At 37.6% G+C, this 15941-nt stretch overlaps 2 protein-coding genes across 3 annotated transcripts; one reads left to right on the plus strand and one right to left on the minus strand.

The window, feature by feature from the left end:
• Positions 1-2686: 2686 nt before the first annotated feature.
• On the minus strand, positions 2687-9599 carry LOC113522215 (uncharacterized). Of its 2 annotated transcripts, none has more exons than XM_052896740.1 (5): positions 9110-9599; positions 8674-8907; positions 8111-8224; positions 5393-5723; positions 2687-4837 (listed from the first exon to the last, which is right to left on the minus strand). In XM_052896740.1, the coding sequence occupies exons 1-5, from the start codon at positions 9245-9247 to the stop codon at positions 4590-4592; spliced, it is 1065 nt and encodes a 354-aa protein (XP_052752700.1). In that variant the 5' UTR covers positions 9248-9599; the 3' UTR covers positions 2687-4589. The 2 variants fall into 2 exon arrangements, with proteins under 2 accessions (XP_052752700.1, XP_052752659.1); XM_052896699.1 differs by having other exon boundaries at positions 8674-8925; positions 9110-9598.
• Positions 9600-10022: 423 nt separating this feature from the next.
• LOC113522225 (protein CNPPD1) lies at positions 10023-15274 on the plus strand. Its single transcript, XM_052896594.1, has 5 exons — positions 10023-10222; positions 10553-10649; positions 11201-11406; positions 12411-12539; positions 13700-15274. Exons 1-5 carry the CDS (start codon positions 10172-10174, stop codon positions 14465-14467), a joined length of 1251 nt encoding a protein of 416 aa, XP_052752554.1. The 5' UTR covers positions 10023-10171; the 3' UTR covers positions 14468-15274.
• Positions 15275-15941: the final 667 nt, after the last annotated feature.

A 15941-nucleotide genomic window follows, 5' to 3' on the forward strand; every position in this document is an offset into this window, starting at 1 on the left:
AAGTATCAATAATTTAAAGAGATTTTAAAAGAAATATAAATATGACTAATATTTCTTTAGGTTAAAATGGTACCTCATAACTCCTTCAGTTCTAAAATGATTTTTTTTATACCTACAGATTGATGGAAATTTTATCAAAATCGATCCAATAGTTTACTTTTTGAATTAAAATAACAAACTTTGCCATAATTGAAGTCTATTTTTTGTGGAACATGTTGGAGTTTTAATACTGGCTGTTGACACTGAGGTTTTTTAGAACAATGTATTATTTTTATGTTTGTTCTATGTCAGATTTTTATAAGACACGTCTTGTATTTTTTCCATAAATAAACATTATTTTATATCACAAATACATATATGTTTTATTACTGCATCCTCCTATTTACAACAGAACACAATCTTATGTTATTTACAAAAACCAATGTGTCCATAACTTCTAATTGTCAATTTATACCTTTATCTCGATTTACATTTAATCAAAGGAGTAAAAGGGACAGTGATGAGATTGAAACAAAAATTCGTCATAATCATTATTTAATAAATTATTCTCACTTGCCATTAAAGATATGCCATAAAGCTGCCTTGTTTTGAAATCGCTAAACGTGTACAGCAATCGTAGTAGGTATGCACCTGTACATTGTATAGGTGTACATAGAGTCGGAATGCAGCATCGGCTGCAATTTTGCGCTAAAATATATACAAATTATTTATAGAAATGACAACAGTCGATCCACATGAAGGCGAAAGAAAGTATTATAATGAGAGAGACAAACAACATTGACACTTCACTCGATGAGTTAACATGTCAATGACAGCACGCATCCTGTCGCCTCTCATGTGGACGCAGCATCAGAATAAATACATACTTTTTTCGAGAAAATATCTCCAACCTATACCTAGAAGATTGTGCCCAAATGAACGCTGTGCGTCGAGCTTGGTTCAGGTATTGAGGATTCACGGTTAATATAATGTGTTCACAACGCAATAGATGGCGCTTCGCACGGCGTTCGCTTAGACACCGTGCGCTCGCACGGTCACACTTAGACAAGGTCTCAAACTGCAAACTTTAAACATTTGTAAATTGACTTAATGTTAAATTCGTATAGAACCTTGATCGTTTTAAAATATTAACAAGATGTCGACGTACCGATTACAATAGAACAAGGGAAACGAGCTCGTCACATGAAAAGTTATCCGTGGGTATAAACAGTTAAGCAGTTAGTGTTCAGTTTTCAAATACAAGTCGATCGGTGGTTTAAAATTGGCTCCATACCTCCGAAGATGGGATTTTGAATAAACTTAAATATATTTACATTTTTTAAAGCTCATAAGTAGGTAGGGGGACGCGCGGTCCACGAACGTCGTGCAGAAGCGGCAGCATGTACGAAATGAATGTATATTGGTAGCGTTACGGATTGGTCGTTATAATTATGTAGTAAATACATGAATTAAGTAACAATGAGATCCTTACGTTTAAACTCGACAATTTTATAATACTAATCGAGCCACCGTCGTACGTTCGTTTCAGAGTGGATACAGGCATCGTCCATGCGGATAGACGGATCCACCAATCAAGTGCATGACAGGAAATTCTTTACAGTATTCAGTATATTGGTCATTCGGTCTCGTCTCTGTTTTATAAAAACAGTTTTTAACACCAAAGCATTAGGGGGAAAGGGATTGTTAGCAATGGAGTTTGACAGCCCTATTGCTAGCAATATGCTCTATTAGGTCGACCTCCACGTGGTTCCCCCTGGAAACCATCGTGAACAATTCTTGTTGAATTCGTCACGATGGCCTAACTGACCTGCTTCATCCTCACCTATCATCCTTCACTGGTGCCCCACCGGTATATACCGATAGCGCGGGTGGGGTTACCATTCCATTATCACCCATTAAAAAAAAAAACACCAAAGCATTAGTCGTGCAATAGCGTTACGTGTTTAATTACGATAAAAAACATCAACGTTTCACGCTGTCAGCACGATGTCTGTCTTCACTCTAGAATTGATAATAAAAAAATATATAAAATATCAAAACTAAAATGATAAACGTGTTGACAATATTATGCACAATAATAAATTATAAGAATTTGCACACACATACGAACATAACACACCAAACGGACGCCGTACGATTGATCGCTCGACTTTACATATGTATATATTTGAATTACATTGAGTATTCAGACAATGAATAAAATAGCAGTCCGCGAGCCGGCGACAACATTCGGACATCGCACTTATCAACAAAATAATAACATTAATACTAACACTTAAGTATATCACATTGTACTTCACGAACTAATCAATAATTGTACGAAACACAACGTGCTCCAGCACGGACACGACCACACACCACAGCTGCGTGTGCGCAATATATACAATATAATAATTCAATCTTGTAATACGAACATAGATACTCAATCGTCAAGTAATGAGAGAGAAAGAGAGAAGATCAAGTAAGGAGACACGGCGAGTCCATTAATTACAAGCTAATGGTTTTTATTTATTAACTTTTTAACCCCCCCCCCCCCCCTATTGAGATATGAAATCCCCTTACTGAGATATGAAAGATCCCCCCCTGCTGAGATATGAAAGATCTACCCTCCTACTGAAATATGAAATCCCCTCACTGAGATATGATAGCCCCCCCCCCATTGAGATATGAAAAATCTACCCCCCTACTGAAATATGAAACTCCCCTCCTACTGAAATATGAAAAATCCTCCCACACTGAGATATGAAAAATTAACCCCTCCCCCTCCACATGGGATTAGCAAATAGAAACTGAATAAAAAGGACATGAGATTTTCATTGACCTCTTCGAGATCGGTGAGATTCGCCAGACTCCTAGATTTTCACTTCCATTTTTGATCGAGACTTACAAACTAAAATTACAGAGTGCCGTATGTAAATCGTATCCACACTGAGCACACTAATTTGTTGCACATGACATACAAAACACAACCTCATTAGTTGCGGATCTTATGGAACCCATACACGATCAAGCGAATCGGATCAAACACACATCCATTGACACTTGTAAAATAAACAAGGCGAAGTAATTCCATCACTGTAAAAGCGGCAATAACCGTACATGCTTGAACCAAGCTGCTTGACCGTTTACGGAACCTATTAAAGCCGCGTATGAATATTGCAAGGCGTGCGCAGCGAGCGTTCGCAATAAAGTACATTGCTGCTTTACCGACACATATCGTTTCGCTCGCACGTATACAAACGTTATGTACAGAGCGACGCTCGCCTCGCAGTCCATACGCAGCTCAACTATTACATTCAAATCAACGTAAGAAAAATGTCTAAAGGCAGTGCCGTGCCGTTCTTTGCTATTTGTGTACCTAATGGGAATCTACTCACGTAGAAGGTATACCCGTTAAGAGGTAAATGTTACAATTAATGACTATGGCGCGTGAAGAATTCGGTCGCATTTAATTCGTTTAAAACATCCATCACTTCAAATTATAATTAATCAATCACAATATAAACAAACATTTTTTTTTGTATAAACAGCCAGTACCAAATTAATAAATTTAAATTAATATATAATATATATACAACTTAATATCACCAATTGTTGCAAGGAAACATGCACCATTTATGTCTTGTTATAAATTGACATTGTTTACTATTCAAATAGTATAATAAAAAAAAAAAAAAATCTTAAACTAACGTAACAGTGCACATAGAAGGAATCACACTAGATAGATTTGTTCATTATTTAGTAAATTTAGATTTATATAAAATTAATAATTTACTACCTTGTGTCATGATAAACTATAATGGACTTTAATAATTGGAATATTGCAAAGAGGTTTTTTTTTTTTATCATTTTTAAATAATATTATATGCCAGTTATAAATAGTTGTCTTTTTTTGTAGCCTGAATACACGCGATTACAACACCGTGGTATATCTTCAACAATGGTATAAAACGTGTCTTTTTAACATATAACATTTTCGATAGTTCGACTGCCACTTCAGTTAATTTTTAAAGCAAAAAGGTAACATTGCATAATGATCAGCACCGACAGCTGACCGCGCTGATCAACGTCGCATTCTTTTATATACATATTCCATCACGCCCGGCTTTCACAGCAGAAAAAATAGCGTTTTGTGTTACTCGATAAAAATATTTTTATATTAATTCGAAGCGGAACAGTATACGCGATAGCTCTCTATTGCGAGTATTCAGTAATGATCGTTATTTTTTATAAAAAAAAAATATTAAATAATCGTAGGTAAATCGAAATCTTGATATAGATAGATTAAAAATCTAAGCGTATATAAAACTGGGCACCTTACGTACGAGAGATCGGAGCAGCAACGGAAATGCCTGCGAGACGTCAGGGGCGGCAACGGTGCGACGACATGAGAACAGAACAGACTTTGCACCATATCGTAACGTGTTGGCATTGCACTGTATTATTTTTGTTAATTTAAAAAAAAATCTACGTCAGAGACTTTTTTATAATGTAGAAAAAAGTTCCACGTGCAAAATATGAGGGTTGGTACTGTTAGACGGAGCGTAGTGTAGTGTAGTGTAGTGTAGTGTAGTGTAGTGTAGGGCGGTTCAGAGTGGCGGGCGGGCGGTGGGCGGGTCGTCTGCGGAGGCGTTGCGCTGCAGGCCGGCCAGCTCGGCGCGCGCGGCCGCGTCCGCCACGCGCGCCCACGCGCCGCCGTCGCGCACCGCGTACTGCGACTCCTCGAAGCCCGAGCGCAGCCCCAGCACGATGCTCAGCGCCGACGCGTCCTGCCCGTGGCACCCCGAGTACCGGTACTGCGGCTTCTTGTCGAACCTGCACCCGCCCGACTGCGCACCTGCCGACGCACACCAATCACGCGTTTATTTCTAGGATAAGCAAGCTGAACATCACATTCCTTCTAACCGTCCTTGAAGGGGAAGGGATTGTTTGTAGCGAAGATTTACACCCCCATTGCTAGCAATATACTCTCTCAGGTTGATCTCTACGTGGCTCCCTCTGGAAACCATCGTATTTAATTCTAGTTGAATTCATCAGCATGGGCCAACTGACCTGCTTTCATCCTCATTAGTCACTGGTGCCCCCCGCCAGCGTATACCGATAGCGCAGGCAGGGTTACCATTCCATTATCATCCATTAAAAAACCATTCTTGAACTTTTATACTAATAATCTGATATTCAATATCAAAATTGACAACAAAAATACTTTTTTTTTAACTCTCAATTAATACTGAGAGTATATTTGTATTACATAATATTACTCAACTTTGCAACAGTAACAAACAACCGGTTAATACATTAGAATTACGTTTAATTCTCATGATTAACCAGTGATATAAGTATAGAATAGCATTAGCACCTTCCACCGTAAACTGATTTAAAAAATACACACCTATGGGCATGATGCAGTCGAGCGTGAGCGCGCACTGTATCCAGGGGCGCATGATGTCGCCGACGGCGGGCTTGTTGGCGACCACGAGCCGCGACACGTCCACCATCTGAACGAAGAGGAAGTCGTCGATGTCGGCGTGGAAGTAGTGGAACATGCGCGGGTGCGTGAGCGAGGTGACGGCGGCGCGCAGCGGCCACGCCGCCACGCCGCCGCGCGCCGCCGCCGCCCGCGCCCACAGCGCGCCCAGCGCCGCGCCGCCGGCACCGTCCGCGCCGCGGTACCGCTGCCAGCTCTCGCAGAACACCACGCCGCCCACGCGGCTCAGCGCGTGCTGCCCGACAGTAGCGACCGATCAATATCCACTCATACAGGAAATAACTTGTCCTAAATATTTTTTGGCGTTCAAAGTAGCATAAAAAAACTGTCGCAATAATAACAATCGATAACCTTATCTATGACCCTAATGAAACCTACAATCTTCCATCATTTAACATTCTGTACATTGCTTTCTTCAGCTTTCCATATGTTGTTAATCGAGAAGGTTAAGAGCCAATTAAAATTTTTTATTTACATTAATATAAGATTTGTTTACCCTATCTGTGAAATATTCATGGCATCTAAATAGAAACAAACAAAATTTATGTTTTCAGTTTTTATTTTTTTTATTTGACTAGGAATAAGAGAAAGTTAATACTATCAATATAGACCAAATTACTCAAAATTACCTCACCCTGCTTGTACAGCATGTGTAAAATGTCTTACTACATTCCTGGTAATCTTATCAATGCATTGTATGGCCTTGCTGGCTAAACAAACAGTTCTGCTAACATTCATTTGCAGTAAGATAATAATGTGTAAATAACTTAGGTTCTCATAATGTTAAATAGCTATCGTGAGTCATACTATATTGGAATTATGTATGTTGGCTTTATTCACGTTTTAAATTTAGGGATGCCTGAATAGTTTCATACTCAATAAGAGCCCTTACTCTCAATCAATAAGAGCCTTTTTCATGAGCGCGCGTTGCGAGCAGCACTGCGTAACCAGCGTGCTGTTTATATTCATCGGTGATGATCGTGATGGTAAGGCCGATTGTATGGAAACGTGTTTAAGCGGTGATGGGTTTTATTCCTGGGTCAATCAGGCCGTCCTGTCTGTGTCACATTTCAGGTCTACATTCCGAATCAAGTTCGTTGTGAGCATTACAGGTGGTTTCCAGACGGGACACAGCATCTAGCCACGGTCTTTACTGACATTTAGCCGACGGCAGATCTCGATGGACTCGCGTACTTTTCACGGCATGGAATATTTCTCTCTCGCTAGTACGGACTTCTTGTCGAAACGAATGTACTGGGAACGCATTTATGTTACAGACATTCTGCCACTGCTGAGATGCTGATGTCCATTTTAAGACAGTATCAAGCGCTTCATACTTGTCCTTTGAATTTAGTTGCGACTTTTCGGCGTGAACCGAGCTCATGAATAAGGGCTCCTACTGAGTTCCATAACTAGGTGGGCATCCCTGAATTTAAAATATAAGTAATGCCGACATAAATAATTACATTTGTGGGGTTAATCATACATACAGCCATATGGAACCAAAACACTATACGCAAAACTTGAATTAACCCCTCTAGTTGACCACAATTACTAGTGGGGTCATAGTTTAATTGTCTAGTGCAAAGCCTAATTTACTTGGAAATATGACCTAACAAATTGCCGTCGTTAATGAATATGCCCTCGAAACCATTGTAAAATATGTTTTTTTTTAATATTCGATGCCAACTGTAAACAATTTTGGCTTTTTTTTTTTTTAATAAAATAATTATGCATCAAATAAAAAATAGCTTATTGATATTGTATTTATTAATTTTTATTATTTCATATTATTGTTTTTATTTTTAATTTATTAAAAAGACATGCTAGAACTGTATTTAATAACGTGATAATATTACATATTTTATAGGATTTGTTGGCAGATAATGGAACTTTGATAGCTTTCATTAGTAGCCTTGATTTAGTAGTATTTTACATACATATTTTAAAAGCTAATTTTTTTTATTGTACAGCTATATTTGCTTTATTATTTTAAATATCACAAAACAGCCCAACTTGAGGTCAGACATTTAAATGTAAAAGACAAATATGTTAACTTACTTATCATGCACGAAACATTTTATAAAGGTAAGATCTTCATGTTACAAAAGTCGAAAGCAAAAATGATGTGACACCTCTGGTTTAATAAACTTATATGGGTTGTTGTGGTCACTATCAGGAGGGCAGAATGTTTGACTTTTTTTATACAACTTAGAATGGCAAACAAGCTGACGGCCCACCTGATGGAAAGTGGTAACCGTCACCTATCTTATCATACATACAACGGCCCAAATGAGAGGTTAAGCACCGAAAATAAGAGTCTTTTTCACATTCACAATCGTCGCCTATAGACATGAGCAGTACCATGGACATAACAGAGTATACTGTTTCGCCCATGATACCCCCATATTCTTCTGTACCCAGTAAATTCACTGTCATATCCCACCCTTCAAACCGAAACACAGCCATGCAAACACAACTGCTGCACGGTTGAAACACGAATGGGACAGAGGTACCCAAGCAATCTACTTTTGTACAAAGTCTCCCTCTGGTGGACTGTCACTATCACAAAAATATTCTAGATAGAAAAATACATGTCTAAAGCTAATGCATCATACTCACTTGAATTATGAGTGGTCTAAATGCATGGATACTTTCATCACTGACATGCGAAGGGAATGCTTCCAAATCAAAATCAATGATGGCGCACTTTGAGGAGTTGCAGTAATTTGATACCTACAAAGAATTGATTGATTATTAAAATATAAAAATGATCATACATAGATCTAATTATGTTTTTAAAACAATCAAAAGATAATTAAAATATTAATATAATTTATTAATACAGAAAAATGGTAATGGAAAGCAAATATACAAAAAAGAAATGAACTTTGCAAGAATTATCTTCTAGCAAATTGAAAAGTGGAATAGAGCATCAATACCAACAGGTAGAATAGTGTCCAATACTGAGACAGGTCATTCACACACAATTATATGATATTGAATTAAATATATAACTAATACTTTGAGTGTAAATCTTAAATCATATTGTAAAATAAATACAGCTTTGTTATGAAATGTAGAAGTAGTAGAATCTAGAATTTTATGAAATGTAATTAAATTTATGAATTCATCTAATTAATATAAATTAATAACACAGATAAACATAGATGTATAATACTAACCACAGAGAGTGAATATGGTTTTAATCCTAAGTTGTAGAGGAGTACAGTGTATGGCAGTCGTGCAGCGGCACGGACAAAGCTAACAGCCATGGCATGTGAGTCCCCACGGGCATATGTAACCAGTACAGGCAAAGTGGTGTTGTGCCACAGCTCAACATGTCCGTCCAGGCCCAGGAGCCTGAAGTAGCGTTCCTCTTGTACCAGGTTGTTCTCCTCAACATCTCGCAAGTTCTCCTGTGGTGATACAGACACCTGTTTTGTGACATATGAAATTAAATATCATTAAATTAATACAAAAAAAATAAAAATCAAGATTGATAACAGTAGTAACTTATAGTCTTCTTGGAATAAAAAAGAAAGGTATCGGTTTATTGCAATAAACAATAAAATATTAATATGTCAATATGTAACTATGTTTCAAAAGAACTTAATTTACCTGAAAATCCTTTATGTGTTGATGCGTTTGTGTAACGATGCTCTGTATGGACTGAGGCGGTTGTGAATGAAACACAATAAGAAATATACTTATAGCAAACACTGACGTAGAGAACAGGAGAAAACTCTTAGTTTTCATTATGAAGGTGCATTATAAACACACTTGTACTATCATTCCTGTGCACTTTCGTTGTCTACTATGCACAAATTGGACAGCATTCTGTCTACCTACATCGTTTTTGAATTGTTCTCTTTCAAATAAAGGAAATCAATATCACTGACAGAAGCACACATTTGATGATTATTTTATTCAAACATGTTAAGTACTTTTACTTATAATAAAATGCAAATATTGAGGTATTTTCTTGTTTTAGATTATTAATAATTAATTGTAATATTGTTATTAAAAATTTAGATTTTATAGTTTTATCGATCTTAAGACAGCCGCCTTCTCTCGCTGTGCCTTCTGCCTTATTTGACACATTTGACTTTGATTGTTTTGACATTGACACTTGACATTACATTGGTATCAAAACCAACCAAAACCCAAAAATTTTGGAATAGCCAAAACCTAAAACCATGCTTTTCTAAATTACATTTTTAGATTTTAATACTATGTTTCTACCACAGACATAATAAATAAAAATTCATTATTTTATGTCTGCCAACCCGTAAACCCAACCCGTTGGACAGTCTATAGAGTCATAAGATCCAGTTCAATTTCCTAAATATTTTCATATGATTTCAACAAATCTAGTAGCGAATAACGTTCGTCATTTGTTTTTTTAAAGTACACTACCATTTTACAATTTTCATAGATGTAGTATAACGTAGATAGGTACCTACTACTACTATATTACTATACTCACGTATAGTTTTTATAATCTGTGATAGGTTTTACGACGAAAAAGGGGTAAATTTCCATAGATGATGTGATTACTTACTCTATTCGTATATCTCTTCAGATTTCTATAAGAAATTTTAAATTTTAATAAATTATAAAATTTATTATTTGTATTTATTTAGTGATTAAAAGTTTTCATCTATTACAATATTCATAACTATGTCAAACATATCGAAAAGAAGAAAAGAGGGGTCTAGAACTAAAATAAAGGTACGTAAAGAGGTCATACTGTTGGCATGATATCACTGATTATATTTAATTTACAAAAAATTACATTCTTAGTGGGAGAGTCTACATAATAATTTTCCGGGTGATATTTTATAATATATATCCTAACTATAGTTGCAATAATAATTCTTGAAACTGATTACAGCAGTTTGTTATTTATATTACTTTTACGTTACTATCTACTTTCTCCTTTCGTAGATTGATTACGATACAGAATTAGAAGTATAAATGCATAGCAATACATGTATTCTGGTATCTACTCGTGTTTGTGATGTTTTATGTGTGACGAGTGTTTTGAATATCTCCTTACAGAGCATGGGTGATCATAAGGAGTTCCTGAAGCGCATTACCAAGACCCTGTACTATGGGCAGTTACCGTCATTGCCCTGCTTGAGTCTCCCAGTTACTGGTACATTTTATAAGCATATTTTTTTCCTCTTCAATCTAATTGTCTTTAAAACATCTAATTAACACTTTGCTGACTGTTGACGAGTTAACTTGTCTTTTTATATCCAAATGTTCGTTTCAAATGATGTTGTATGAATGAAGTATATTTTGATTAAGTTTTAATTAAACACTAGCTATATCCCGCAGCATTGCCCATGTGAATCAGTACATAAATATATTACCCATTTCTGTACTGTATAACATTAATAGAATTTTAAACTTACACCTGGAAGAGATAGTCATTAAATATTTTCCTAGAATCTAACTTTAAAAACATTTTAATATCTTGTCCCATTCAATTAATGAAATTTTTTAAATTAAATTAATGTAAATAAAATAAACATTAAATTAATTGCTAGCAAAATATGTATTACAAAAAACTACATCAAAAGATGGACTATAGAATAAAATTTCACATAAAAAATATGAAAATACTATGTGCAATATAAATTTGCCAAATCATATAATGAGTGCTAAGAATATGGTGACACAGATATGATTGTTTGATTGCAGAGATCTCATGCGAGCTGTGGTCGGTGTCGCAGCGCGGGCGCTCGCTGCGGCGGCTGCACGCGGACGCGGCCGCGGGTATCGCTCGCAGCGCCTGCGTCTCGCCCTGCGCCCTCGTGCTGGCTATACTCTACCTCGAACGCCTCAACACTTGCAACCCTGAATACCTTACAAGTGCCGCACCCGCTGAATTGTTTCTTGTCTCATTGGTAAATAAATATACTTCTAAACAAAGCTGTAAATGTAATCTGTTTTGATCACATCTTACAGAATTTTTTTTGTGCAACTTAGAATGGCAAACAAGCTGATGGTCCACCTGATGGAAAGTGGTAACCGTTGCCTATAGACATGAGCAGTACCATGGACATAGTATACTGTTTCACCCATGATACCCCCCCATGCGTTGCCATTCCTGAGGACTCAGGTATTATTCCTCTGTACTCAGTAAATTCACGCAATATCCCACCCTTCAAACCGAAACACAGCCATGCAAACACAACTGCTTCACGGTTGAAACACGAATGCGACAGAGGTACCCAAGCAATCGACTTGTACAAAGTCTCCCTCTGGTGCAAAGAAATCTCTTATAGAATGATTTAATGTGGTAGAGAGAACCACTTTTCAGATACATTTAGTTAGTATAGTTTTATTAGTGGTGGTACACTGGATGGATATGGAGTGTTTATATTGAACAGTGCATATGTCAATAGTTTATGGTGTCTATCAATTTAATTTTTATTTATTTATGGTTTCTAATTTGTGTAGTCATAAGGATTATCATCATATCAGCCATTAACTGTCCACTGCTGAACATAGGCCTCACCTTTGTAAAGGTTTTGCCAGTAGCCACACTAGGCTGGCAGGTTGGCAACCGCTCTTAGGCTTTGGTGATGTTTTAAGGAATGCTTCTGCTCCTCTCTTGACCATTAAATTACATTAAGTTAATAGGCATTCTAAAAGAAAAATCCTCCGGGTGGATCATCCTAGAATTGTCTGGTATTATACCCAACCGCATGGCAGAAAGTACCATAATCAAATCGAGTTTTTTTATTTTATTATTAATTGTTATTTTCTTACCTGTCTCAATAATTAAGTACTACGTTTTTTATTCAACAAACTTATTTAAATAAATAGATAAATTTTGTCTAAGTAATCAATGACATGGATTTCTGCATAAGTAACCCTACAATCACAAACAATTATTTCATTGCAGATGGTTGGCAACAAGTTCTTGCAAGATGATGGGGAAGATGATGAGGTGATATGTTCCGAGTGGGCCGCCTCCGGGGGCATTGACCTTAAACACTTAAAAAAGTTAGAAGTGGATTTTCTCAATGCTATAGTAAGTGCTGTAAATATTTTTTTTTTTCTTAAATTTAAATATCTTTTTATGTTTAAATAATAGAAATATAAAAGTTTAAACATCTTTAATATTATATCTGCTTATGTGCTACATAACTCTTAATATTAATTGACATACATACCAGAGGGAGACTTTGTACAAAAGTCGATTGGTTGGGATTGGATATGGCGTGAATTTACTGGGTACAGAGGAATACTACCTGAGTCCTCAGGAATGGCAACACATGGGGGGTATCATGGGCGAAACAGCATACTCTGTTTTGTCCATGGTACTGCTCATGTCTATAGGCGACGGTTACCACTTTCCATCAGGTGGGCCGTCAGCTTGTTTGCCATTCTAAGTTGTATACATACGCCATCAGGTCGACCTCCACGCGGTTCCCCCTGGAAACCATCAATTTATCGTTGAATTCATCAGGATGAGCTAACTGACTTACCTTTTCATCGTCACCTATCGTCTCTCACTGGTGCCCCGCCGGTGTATACCGATAGCGCGGGTGGGGTTACCATTCCATTATCATCCATTAAAAAAAAAATGTTAATATTCAGGGAAACCATCAACATATTTGACATTCTTAGTAAAACAAAAAATAAGATCCCAATGTAACCATAAGTTGTGTAGTACATAAACAGACATTTTATTCATAGTCTGTTTTAATTACTATTGTATGGATAAAAAGGCCATATTTCGGTCAAATATTTAATTTAAACATTTAATCTTTAATTTGTATTTTACTTATCATTATTATTGTTTGTTTTTATAATTTATTATTATCATTATTTGTTTTTATATGTTCTCTCTTGTTTGTTCCCTTTTTTTTTATTTACTCCTATTTTCGTTGCTTTGTGTACATCGCCTTGTATCTATATTGTTGCTATTTGTGAAAACCTATTAGTGGCTTATTTTGTGATCCTAAAACTGTATCTATTTGCTGTAGTGTAGCCCTGGTTTTCCTATGAATAAATAAATAAATAATCACCTTTGAAGGGCAGATTTATGTCTAAATTGATTTATACAATACTTAATTAGACTGCAAACAAGTCGTGTTTTACTTTTACTTCTACCTCTAGTATTAGAGTTGCCACTTCACTGTCGTGTAAAGTGCATAAATGTTTATTATACCTAATTTTTGATTTCAGGATTGGAATGTATACGTCAGTGAAAAATCCTTTGAAACGGGTTTACTGTGGCTCGAGAGGCAAGTGGCTTTGAAGCAAGCGCAGCTGCGCGGGTTCTTCACGTACACAGACTTGAGTGCGACGTGCGAGCTGGCGGCGGTGAGCGAGCTGCTACGGGCGGCAGCCGCCTGCGTCGCACTCTCGCTCGCCTACCTGGCCAGCCTCGCCACCTGCCTCGCCTCCGCCCTCGTCGTCTCCCGCGCCTGGCTACCCATGCTCCAGTACCTGGCCTCCAAGAATTTGGCCACGTCCGCTGTCAACACAAACATTATCACGTCACATGGCTTCCAACATGAAATTTTGAATCACGTCGGAAATTCTACTATGGACATATCAGAAGTGGAGAACCTAATAGCAGAAGAAGTCATAGCGGCGAGCACACTTAAATGCTGCTCAAGCTGGACCAAGTACCATGAGAAAGTCTATATCAAAAAGAATTGGTATGATGGTTTCGTTGCATACGATTGGAAATCGTTCGAGCCATGGTGGTCGAGGACGTCCGTGTTGAACTGGTTGTATCAGAGCTCACTAGTAAACCCAATGCAGCGTTGGTTAGAGAAAATGAATGAGTATGCCGACATGTTGAAACCGAAGCTGATCGATGTGGATTTGACGAGACAGGCGGGACGCTGCAACAGGTATAAGCTTGACGCTCGGCAGCAGTGTCTCAGGCAATGGCTGAACTTCAGCAAGCTGAGTGCGCTCGTCGTATCCGTCTCTGATCGATAACAGATTGTGGGCTGCAATATTTTATATATAATACTACAATAATAAATTATTTATTACTATATGATGTTCGTTAGAGGGTGAAAATGAGTGAGTGTTGAATGGAGAAATAAGGTGGAAATTGCTGACGAGGATAAAACACAATAAGTATTATGTATTCAACAACTTACGATGCGGCCGCCGCGATAATGGTACAGTTCAAATATGAGCTATTTTTATATATTAATAACCTAAACCTATTGGCCGTGTGGTCCAGGAATAGAATAGGCCACCCCTTCCTTTTTGCGTGGATGATATAAAAGCCGACTAAGGGAGGGCGAGGGATGGGCAGCAGCGTCCCTCTTAAAACATCTCGGAAGCCTAACTGCGGTTGCCAATCCGCCTGCCAAGCGTGGCAACTACTGGCAAAACTCCCCAAGGGAGAGGTGAACCAGTGAACCAACTACTTATCATATAACAGTATACTCTGTTATGTCCATGGTGCTGCTTATGTCTATAGACAACGGTTACAACTTTCCATCAGGTGAGCCGTCAGCTTGCTTGCCGTTCAAAGTTGTATAAAAAAAAAAACTGTTTACGACAATAATAATAGTCTATCCAAGTCCACATATGAAACAAAATTTAAATGATTCAGCACACGGCGGCGTACGTACCACCCCCCAGTGCGTTCTAACTCTACGCTCACTTCACACCACTAACGAACTGTATATACTGCTTTTTACTAATTTGGAAAATACAATTATTATATTGACACGACATTGTTAAAATGCTCAAAATAAAAGCAATATGAATAAAGTGATATTATCACGATATTGTTTGTTTAAATACCCACCCCTTCGTCCCTCTCGTCAACATTCATATTTTGTCTAAAAAAGCTTTCTACCTTCCACCATCTCACCATTGACAGGAAGTTCACCCCCATACCCTACAGCTTAGATAGTCGCGTACAACGCGGTTTCAGAGAAATTTCTCCCACGAACACTTAGGTTATGTTATGAGCTCCCTGTCGAGATTTTCCCAAGAGACTATATATAAGAGACTATAGCATGGTGTTCTTCGAAATGGGAAGAGGTTTCTTCAGGGTCAATTTTTCTACAACACGGGGCAAACAAGCATGCGGCTCACCTGATGGTAAGTGACTACAGACGCCCATGATGTGCAACACCAGAGGTATTGCAGATGTGCTGCCGGCCTTTTAAAAAGGAATATGCTCTTCTCTTTTCTATAAGTTTATGATATCGGTTCGGAAATACTGCTGCTGGAAGGTGATCCCAAAGAGTGGTTATGCCTGGAAGAAAGTATCTTGAAAAACGCATGGTAGAAGATCGCCGCTCGTCCAGATGGTTGGGATGCAACTTTAGTTTATGTCGCCTGCTGCAGATTTTCACTACCTGTACATTGGTAAAAATCAGCAGCAGGTATCAATCCGAACAATTCCTCAGAACACTCCCCATGATAAATTCGGTAGAAGATGCAC

The sequence above is a fragment of the Galleria mellonella genome, unplaced genomic scaffold (assembly GCF_026898425.1).
Source record: "Galleria mellonella isolate WM207_F2 unplaced genomic scaffold, CSIRO_AGI_GalMel_v1 utg103, whole genome shotgun sequence".
In the NCBI taxonomy this organism is placed as follows: domain Eukaryota; kingdom Metazoa; phylum Arthropoda; class Insecta; order Lepidoptera; family Pyralidae; genus Galleria; species Galleria mellonella.

What these genes read in the sequence shown, in the direction of transcription:
- LOC113522225 (XM_052896594.1), top strand. Translation starts at nt 10,172, where the DNA reads ATGTCAAACATATCGAAAAGAAGAAAAGAGGGGTCTAGAACTAAAATA. An exon ending in AATTGTTTCTTGTCTCATTG is followed by an intron (nt 11,407 to 12,410) that starts GTAAATAAATAT and finishes ATTTCATTGCAG; the next exon opens with ATGGTTGGCAACAAGTTCTT. An exon ending in TGGATTTTCTCAATGCTATA is followed by an intron (nt 12,540 to 13,699) that starts GTAAGTGCTGTA and finishes TTTTGATTTCAG; the next exon opens with GATTGGAATGTATACGTCAG.
- LOC113522215 (XM_052896699.1), bottom strand. Translation starts at nt 9,247, where the DNA reads ATGAAAACTAAGAGTTTTCTCCTGTTCTCTACGTCAGTGTTTGCTATA. An exon ending in AACCATATTCACTCTCTGTG is followed by an intron (nt 8,225 to 8,673) that starts GTTAGTATTATA and finishes AATTCTTTGTAG; the next exon opens with GTATCAAATTACTGCAACTC. An exon ending in TTAGACCACTCATAATTCAA is followed by an intron (nt 5,724 to 8,110) that starts GTGAGTATGATG and finishes ACTGTCGGGCAG; the next exon opens with CACGCGCTGAGCCGCGTGGG.